At 40.9% G+C, this 10,000-nt stretch overlaps 1 protein-coding gene across 6 annotated transcripts in view; it reads left to right on the forward strand.

The window, feature by feature from the left end:
* Positions 1–10,000, forward strand: part of LOC127001695 (monocarboxylate transporter 9-like) — a 25,424-nt gene that overhangs the window by 7,105 nt on the left and 8,319 nt on the right. For 4 of the 6 annotated variants that reach the window (XM_050866728.1, XM_050866729.1, XM_050866727.1 and 1 more), the window contains exons 3-9: positions 1,068–1,194; positions 1,685–1,828; positions 2,325–2,432; positions 2,841–2,977; positions 3,099–3,521; positions 3,730–3,912; positions 4,217–4,319. In XM_050866728.1, coding sequence (XP_050722685.1) covers positions 1,068–1,194; positions 1,685–1,828; positions 2,325–2,432; positions 2,841–2,977; positions 3,099–3,521; positions 3,730–3,912; positions 4,217–4,319 — 1,225 coding nt within the window. Of the gene's footprint in view, positions 1–1,038; positions 1,195–1,684; positions 1,829–2,324; positions 2,433–2,840; positions 2,978–3,098; positions 3,522–3,729; positions 3,913–4,216; positions 4,320–4,584; positions 4,659–10,000 lie in introns of all 6 variants that reach the window. The other 2 variants (XM_050866731.1, XM_050866730.1) reach the window with 2 other exon arrangements.

A 10,000-nucleotide genomic window follows, 5' to 3' on the forward strand; every position in this document is an offset into this window, starting at 1 on the left:
GGCTTCACTGCAGAATGCGTGGAGTTTTCTTGGCTTCACTGTAGAATACGTGAAGTTTTCTTGGCTTCACAGCAGAATGCGTGAAGTTTTCTTGGCTTCACTGCAAAATGCGTGAAGTTTTCTTGGCTTCACTGCAGAATACGTGTAGTTTCCTTGGCTTCACAGCAGAATGCGTGAAGTTTTCTTGGCTTCACTGCAGAATGCGTGACGTTTTCTTGGCTTCACTGTAGAATACGTGAAGTTTTCTTGGCTTCACAGCAGAATGCGTGAAGTTTTCTTGGCTTCACTGCAAAATGCGTGAAGTTTTCTTGGCTTCACTGCAGAATGCGTGTAGTTTTCTTGGCTTCACAGCAGAATGCGTGAAGTTTTCTTGGCTTCACTGCAGAATGCGTGACGTTTTCTTGGCTTCACTGTAGAATACGTGAAGTTTTCTTGGCTTCACAGCAGAATGCGTGAAGTTTTCTTGGCTTCACTGCAGAATGCATGAAGTTTTCTTGGCTTCACTGCAGAATGCAAGAAGTTTTCTTGGCTTCACTGCAGAATGCGTGAAGTTTTCTTGGCTTCACTGTAGAATACGTGAAGTTTTCTTGGCTTCACAGCAGAATGCGTGAACTTTTCTTGGCTTCACTGTAGAATACGTGAAGTTTTCTTGGCTTCACAGCAGAATGCATGAAGTTTTCTTGGTTTCACTGCAGAATGCGTGAAGTTTTCTTGGCTTCACTGTAGAATACGTGTAGTTTTCTTGGCTTCACAGCAGAATGCGTGAAGTTTTCTTGGCTTCACTGCAGAATGCATGAAGTTTTCTTGGCTTCACTGCAGAATGCGTTAAGTTTTCTTGGCTTCACTGTAGAATACGTGAAGTTTTCTTGGCTGCACAGCAGAATGCGTGAAGTTTTCTTGGCTTCATTGCAGAATGCGTGAAGTTTTCATGGCTTCACTGTAGAATAAGTGAAGCTTTTTTAGTTTCACTGCAGAAAATGTGAAGTTTGATCGATATTTTCTTTTGGCAACACGAACTTCTGGATTTAATTGGAGCAGCTTTCCTTTTCTTTCCTTCTTTCCGGCAGTTTTTCTTCCCCGCGGTGACGGTGGCCTACGGCATCCTGTTCAAGGGCCACCTGGATGCCATGGGGGCGACGGCCACGGAATTCACCATCATCGGGAACGGCCTCAGCACCGTCTGGAGTTTTTCGGGTGAGGTGCTGCTTACCTCTGCTTAATTCTTCATTCTCTTTTTCATTTATTCCTGTTTTTTTTTCCTTAGTTTCTGCTCTCTTCTTCTAACACTATAACGATCTTAGAGACTTTTATAAACCTTTTATCTTCCCCTCTCTTGCTGAATCAAATCAATTTACATATATATATATATATATATATATATATATATATATATATATATATATATATATATATATATATATATATATATATATATATATATATATATATATATATATATATATATATATATATATATATATATATATATATATATATATATATATATATATATATATATATATATATATATATATATATATATATATATATATATATATATATATATATATATATATATATATATATATATATATATATATATATATATATATATATATATATATATATATATATATATACATAAGACATCCCCTTTTTTACATTAATTTCATTGTACTTTCAGCGGTGTTCATGGCTCCCTTGGCCGAGCTGTTTGGTGCTCGTTCCCTCACCCTGCTCGGCGGCCTCCTGGCGTTCCTCACCCTCACCCTCGTCGCCTTCTCAACGAGCATCGTCTCTTTCACTCTGACATACACCATCCTCGGCGGTAAGACTCGTGCAGGCCTTGAGAGGTCAGGTCATGAGTTTGTCTTTTTGTTGTTTGACTGATGTCCCTCAAACTCACTCCTAGAATCAATTTCATTACTCCTGCAATTTTTTTCTTTCGTTCAGAATCAGTTTGATCATGACGTGAAAGTTCACTGGCCGCCAGTCTGCTGATATCATGTCTTTTTATTTTTATTTTTTTTATTTTTTTACGTTGTTGCCTATTGCGCCGGTAGGCATCTTCCCGGTGGGGCCTGATGGTCGGCCCAAGGCTTCTTCCAGGTGGGGCCTGATGGTCGGCCCAGCCCGTTCTGGCGCAGGCGAGTGTTTATAGTGGCGCCATCTTGTTGAAAGTCAAAGAGTTTTGGGGTTGTCCTATGTGATGGACACCATTTTTTTTAAGCATTTAAGCTTTTTCCCTTAACGAGTCATCATCGCCCATTTGTTCGATTAGTTTGGCTTCCGAAGTCGAAGTTACTTTCTCTGACTGTCCACAGGAATCTCGAGTTCACTCTGCTCCTTCTTTGGTGTCGTTCTTATTCCCAAGTATTTTGACAAGAGGAAGGGACTGGCCAATGGTTTCGTGGTCTCTGTCTCTGCTTTGGGTACGTATGCTGTGTGTGTATATATATATATATATATATATATATATATATATATATATATATATATATATATATATATATATATATATATATATATATATATATATATATATATATATATATATATATATATATATATATATATATATATATATATATATATATATATATATATATATATATATATATATATATATATATATATATATATATATATATATATATATATATATATATATATATATATATATATATATATATATACATAACTTTCTTACGCACAACTGTATTTCTCTGCAGAAGCATATTCATAAATAGTTTTCTATCTCTCAGATCTGCTGAAGAACACGCAAGTTATTCTTACTTGATTGAAAAGAAAAAAAAAAAAGGTTCAATTATTCTCCACAGGCAAGATCGTCATGGCTCCGCTTATCCGCCTGTTCCTGGAGCAGTATGGGTACAGGTGGGCGTGCCTCATGGTGGGCGCCCTCTGCTTCCACACCTGTATCTCCGGCATGCTGTACCAGCCCGTGGACTGGCACTTGGTAAGCCTCTTGGTAATCACACAACGACTCTGTGCCTTTGACCGCGCCAAAGAATGGAATAAGGAAAATTTAGTGCAAAGTATTAGCAAAAGCTCACACAACGACATTTGTTTAATTTGAGATTCCAGATCCAGAAGACTCCGAGGAGAAGGAACTAGAAGTGAGGCCGCACAGAGTTCGATCAGCGTCAGGCGAGGTGGATCAGCGTAGGAGAACGACCGGCGAACGAACCGTTGGCGCCGCTGCTACGCGGGTTAATGCGGATGAAGAGGAAGACGACATTATCTTCGTGATGCCGACGACACCCCAGATGCCCCCGCCACGCCGTAGGGATGACGAAGTGGTGCTGTTCTCAAGGGCGACACCAGAGACACAAGGAAAGGACAACCATCCTGACCTGAAAGTCAACATCCTCAGGATGGACTCAATAGCCTCTCTGTACGGCTCCCTGCCCATGCTGACGCCCGTCGAGGAAAAACAGATATTGGGCAACGAAGGTGACGACGAGGAAGAATCCTGCTGCTCCGAGTTTTTCCTAGTTAAGGTGATGCAACATTTAACACACACACACACACACACACACACACACACACACACACACACACACACACATTTTATTTCAATATTGTATTTTTAACATGTATATTTTCAGCTTTACAGCTGCAATCACTTAATAAACCGTTTATTATTATTATTATTATTATTATTATTATTATTATTACACACATTAGCAATCCTTCCCTTTCCCTCAGGTGTTTCGTCTGCTAGACTACGGTTTGCTGCGGGAGCCTTACTTCCACCTGATCGGCTGGCCTAACGCAATCTGCATCGCCGCCTACATCAACCTCATGTACGCCCTGCCCGGATACGTGCTCAGCCTTGGGTTCTCACACTACCAGAGCGCTTTTGCCATCTCCATCTACAGCACCTTGGCGGTACGTTCGCCAGGGAACATTATGTACCTCGTTGTTGTTGTTGTTGTTGTTGTTGTTGTTGTTGTTGTTGTTGCTGCCTTTGCTTTGCCCCAGTGAATTTCTGTAGACGAAAATGGCTATAATGTTGAACTAGGAGTACTCTTTTCATTCTTTTTATTATTTTTTCGATTTTCCTGCAAAGAGTAGTGAAGCTAAGATACCTCGTACACGTTGTTTCATATATTCACGAACGATGCCCGTATTATTTTTCTTCTTGTCCACTTCAAATGTTCCCATTATGACGGGCCGTGTTTCACCCCTCTAGGTGGTGTTCCGCTTGGTCATCGCTATCGTCTCTGACTACTCTTGGTTCCCCAGTGAGGCAGTCTACACGTCCGGCTTCGTCCTCGCAACTCTCAGTGTCGGAAGTAAGATACGTTATGATTACATTTCTATAACAAAACGTAATTCTGAATAAACAATAGAATATCATAGGATACAAGGCACTCTACGTGGATATACTTTCTGATGTTCTCAATAGGAAAGGTAAGCATCAAGGAAGAGAAAGACACAATTGAAAGAGGATGTTCAAACATATACTCATTTGCACGTAATACCTCCATGCTCATGTGTGTGTGTGTGTGTGTGTGTGTGTGTGTGTCAATGATTATATTCTCCACTTGCATTTCTCAGCGGAGTTCACATCCCCTTGTGTGTCCCTGTGCCTCACCAGCAAGCCTTTCCTGTACACACGCTCCAGGTCCTCTGTGAGTTTGTATCTCATAATTCAGTTACCACTCCTTTCTTGCACTGTGGACAGCTCCACTTTGCGTAAGTGTTCATATTATTGCTGCTTTCTCAACCTTGGTATATTTTTTTGCCACTCGTTGCAATATTTTCAACTTGCGTATGTTTTTCTTTTCAATTGAGGAGACCGCACTACGGTTACCTATTTTATTCTTCATCTTATCTTATATTAAGTATTAGCTGCATCGCCTCATTTATGTAGTTAAATGTCACTTTTGTGTTTGTGATCAATCTAAACATTCTATTGTTATCTTGCTAATATGCTTGTCGGAAGAAGAATGTTCTGTTCTATCATTCAACATTTATTTTATCCTGAATTACTAAAGGCCTATCCACTTTTTGTATATTCACATCTGGTCATCCTCTCTCCTTCACATTTCTAAAACGTAACATTTCTTAATATTGTAAACCTTCTACATTTACTCAGCTATGCACTTCGTCCAGATCCATTTTTTCCTCTAAACAACATTCATTTCCTTTTATTGACTGTGATTTTTTGCATAATTTACAAATAGATTTGGATTGCTTTCTGTCACATCGTTGACGTACATCAGGATCGTAACTGGCGCCTGTACTGAACCTTGTGCCCTCCACTTGTTTCTGTCCCCCATGATGACGCCCTGCTCCTCTTGACCCCCTCATCTGCCCTCCCTTCGCAAAGCTCTACATTCACATCAGCAACCTCCCTTCCATTCCTGTTTAGGCTTTCAGTGCACCGTTGCCAGATTACCGTACTCAGAGCATAGTATTTACCGGTTTCTGACGCCTAACTATTGCCACGAAACATCAGGAATGAACTATTTTAACGATAATTATAAGTGAATCTCCTTATTGGGGTCCACGAGACAGTTTTGGGGTCGGAAGTCGGTAAATATAAGAGGGTGAGTAAGACAATCTGGCACCGTTGTTTCAGTTTCCAAAGGAGCTTCTTGTGTGGAGCTCGATCGATTTTTTTTTTTTTTTGTGTGTGTGTGGGGGGGGGGGGTGTGTTTACCGTTTGCTAGTCTTGATGGTGGTTGCTTTTCCCTTTGTGGTAGTAGTGGTGGTTGTGGTGGCAGTGGTATTCGTGGCAATGGTGGTGGTAGTGGCAGTGATCGTGATGAATGTGGTGGTGTTTGGCCATTATTTGCTGGCTGGTGATGGTGGTGATTGCGTTTTTCATTTGTTTGTTATTGTTTTCGTCAGCGGGAGTGCGTGGGAGTGAGAACGGAGACGGATGCGTGTGTGTCCTGGACTGGCGATGTTGTGTGTTGGCAGGGCGGTTCGCGGAGCTGATTTTTTCGGTAGTTAGCGGTTCACGGAGCTGATTTTTTCGGTAGTTAGCGGTTCACGGAGTTGATTTTTTCGGTAGTTAGCGGTTTGCGGAGTTGATTTTTTCGGTAGTTAGCGGTTCACGGAGTTGATTTTTTCGGTAGTTAGCGGTTCGCGGAGTTGATTTTTTCGGTAGTTAGCGGTTCACGGAGCTGATTTTTTCGGTAGTTAGCGGTTCACGGAGTTGATTTTTTCGGTAGTTAGCGGTTCGCGGAGTTGATTTTTTCGGTAGTTAGCGGTTCGCGGAGCTGATTTTTTCGGTAGTTAGCGGTTCGCGGAGTTGATTTTTTCGGTAGTTAGCGGTTCACGGAGCTGATTTTTTCGGTAGTTAGCGGTTCGCGGAGTTGATTTTTTCGGTAGTTAGCGGTTCGCGGAGTTGATTTTTTCGGTAGTTAGCGGTTCGCGGAGTTGATTTTTTCGGTAGTTAGCGGTTCACGGAGTTGATTTTTTCGGTAGTTAGCGGTTCGCGGAGTTGATTTTTTCGGTAGTTAGCGGTTCGCGGAGCTGATTTTTTCGGTAGTTAGCGGTTCGCGGAGTTGATTTTTTCGGTAGTTAGCGGTTCGCGGAGCTGATTTTTTCGGTAGTTAGCGGTTCGCGGAGCTGATTTTTTCGGTAGTTAGCGGTTCGCGGAGCTGATTTTTTCGGTAGTTAGCGGTTCGCGGAGATGATTTTTTCGGTAGTTAGCGGTTCGCGGAGATGATTTTTTCGGTAGTTTGCGGTTCGCGGAGCTGATTTTTTCGGTAGTTAGCGGTTCGCGGAGATGATTTTTTCGGTAGTTAGCGGTTCGCGGAGATGATTTTTTCGGTAGTTAGCGGTTCGCGGAGATGATTTTTTCGGTAGTTAGCGGTTCGCGGAGATGATTTTTTCGGTAGTTTGCGGTTCGCGGAGATGATTTTTTCGGTAGTTAGCGGTTCGCGGAGATGATTTTTTCGGTAGTTAGCGGTTCGCGGAGATGATTTTTTCGGTAGTTAGCGGTTCGCGGAGATGATTTTTTCGGTAGTTAGCGGTTCGCGGAGATGATTTTTTCGGTAGTTTGCGGTTCGCGGAGATGATTTTTTCGGTAGTTTGCGGTTCGCGGAGATGATTTATTCGGTAGTTAGCGGTTCGCGGAGATGATTTTTTCTCTATAACTACCTATCTTTTTTGTCTTTTTCTTTCCCGCGTTTTTTTTCTTTTGGTAGTTCATATTGTTTTGTATTTTTTCTTTTATCAGATTATTATTTTCTATTAAGATTTTTTCCTTAATAATCGTTATATTTGTTATTTTTTGTGATTTCTGTGTTTGTTCTCATTTTTTCTTTCTTTTTTTCAGTCCTTTCTCTCGGTAGTGGAGAATTTATTCTCATTGTTTTTTTTTCAGGATGACTTTTTTTCTTTCTTCTTTGGTATCTATTTTTTTTATGATTACTGGGATTTTTATCTTCTATATTTTTTCCCACAATGATTTATCTTCTCCATGCTCTATTTTCTATTTATATTATTTTTACTCCTAGGATTTCCGAGTCGATTTTAATGTCTTCGTAGTACATATTTTTAAAGGTAAGAAGATCAGATAAATTTTCTTGCCGCGTAATCTTTTGTCCCTTTATGATTAGGTAACTCTTATCTTCCGTCCCGTGGCAGCAAACACTCCCGCGCGAGGTTTTCCCGCTCGCCGCCTCTCATGTGTCTTGCTCGCCGCGCGGGAAACATTCTCGCCTCGGTAAATTACTTGGAAGATAATCTGCTTGGGTCTAATTTCCTCTATACCGCATTCGTAGCGTTGGCGGAGAAAATAATATGAAAGCAATGTTTTTTTTGCACTGCATAAAATGTTTCGTGTACAGCAGTTATTATTTTATTAGGTAACGGCCACAAACATTTTTGTGGCGAATTTGCAGCTGTTGAAAATATGAAGGTTGAAAAGGCATATGTTTCTCTTTATGATATCCTAGTGTACAGCGAGAGCAAGGTGGTGGTGGTGGTGGTGATGGGGAGGTAATGTTAGATTGTTATTTGATGGCTGGTGTTCGTGGTGATTGTGTTTGTTTGTTTGTCGATATTTTTCTCTTTCTTTGTATTTCTTCATTGCACCATAATTAGGAAAAGGAAGAACGGACACTTTACACTTGAATGGGAACTGTTATGTAAGTGTCTTAATGAAAGCACTTTATTGACGGAGTATTGATTTTGCACCTTTTCGTTATCTTTATGCCTCGGCCTGTCGCATTTGCCATAAAGAAACTTGCATCACCAGGTAATACATACAAACAATAAACTCCTCCAGACACACACTCAAAAATACGAACATACATAAAAAAAAAATATATAGAAGTTGGACCTTCTAGTAATTTCTTGGATTACATAAAACACAGTGCCATTTTCCTCTTTTTAAATTCTCAAAAATGACATAAAACCACAACCTAATTAGACTACGTGAAATAAGACAGCATGCATCACAGAAATAGAAGAGTTGGCCATTCGAACAAAAACAGTGTCCGTATCCTTCGTTGCAACTCCTTAGCATCTCATAAATTTATCTTTCATACACAGCCTACAAGAAATATAGAAAAACCATACAACACAAGACGGAAGGGTTAGACCTACGATTAAAAGTAGTGGTATCTTTCGTTTCACTCCCTTAGAATATCATAAATTTATCCTCCATTCACCGGGTAAGAGAAGTTAGAGAAAAAAACACATACATACGAAGGGGAAGCAGGAGTTGACGTTACGTAACATGAGCAGGAAACATGGAAACATGGAAACGCAGGCAACAGAAAGCCTATTGGCTCATTACGAGGTTGCCCGTTCTGGTGATTTAATCTGCTCGACAGCCTGGGGCCTGGGGAGCAGATGAAAGCACCTCGATATTGAGGAGCAGATGAAAGCGCCTCGATATTGAGGAGCAGATGAAAGCAACTCAATATTCAGTTTACTCCCGACGCAGCGAAGTGACGGTCGATTCTATATTTGAAGGAGTTGATAGTATTCGCATTTACTACTTCTGAAGGAAGATTGTTCCAGTGACGGATGACTCGGTTTGAAAAGAAACTCCTTCCGATGTCTGTGTTACATCGACTAGACTGAATGGGTAAACCGTTATTTCTAGTTCTTAGGTTGGTTTGCAATTCAAAGAAATTGGAGTAATCGACGTTATTGAATTTTTAGATACTTGAAGACTTGAATCATATCTCCTCGTAGGCGTCTTTTCTCCAATGTAAAGAGATTGAGTCGCTTGAGTCGTTCCTCGTACGGTTGAGCCCTTAAGGTTGGTATCATTTTCGTGGCGCGTCGTTGAATCCTTTCCAGTAAATCAATGTCCTTTCTGTAATTAGGAGACCAGAACTGTACTGCATACTCGGTGCGGTCTTACCATGGAATTATACAAGGATAGCATCACGTCTGGCGTTTTACACTCGAAGTTCCTCGCTATGAACCCGAGCATAGTGTTGGCTTTGTTGTATGCTTTTTACAGTGATTCGCGTGTTTCAGGTCACTGCTGATAGTGACTCAAGATCCTTTTCCTCCTGCATCGCTTGCAGAGGTCTCCCATTCATGATGTATGTGTGGTTACTATTTCTGGACCCAATGTGCATGACTTTGCATTTGTCAACATTAAAGGACATTTGCCATTTTCCGACCATTCGATAATGTGATTGAGGTCTTTCTGAATGATTTCGGAGTTGGTCTTTGTGAGGGCCTTTCCCCCACCTTAGTGTCATCAGCAAATTTCGATATTGTGGATTTCAGTCCTGATTCGAGGTCGTTGATATATATGATGAAGAGAATGGGTCCCAGCACTGACCCTTGAGGCACTCCACTAGTGACTGGAAGCCAATCGGAAGGCTGTCCGTTGAGTAGTACTCGTTGTTTTCTGTCGGTGAGCCAATCTCTTATCCACGCGATCAGATTGGCTCCAATGCCCGAGTGCAGTTTCTTAGGAGTCGCTCGTGCGGTACCTTGTCGAAGGCTTTCTGAAAGTCAGGTATATAACATCACTGGGGATGTG

This window comes from Eriocheir sinensis, chromosome 21 (genome assembly GCF_024679095.1).
Source record: "Eriocheir sinensis breed Jianghai 21 chromosome 21, ASM2467909v1, whole genome shotgun sequence".
NCBI lineage: Eukaryota > Metazoa > Arthropoda > Malacostraca > Decapoda > Varunidae > Eriocheir > Eriocheir sinensis.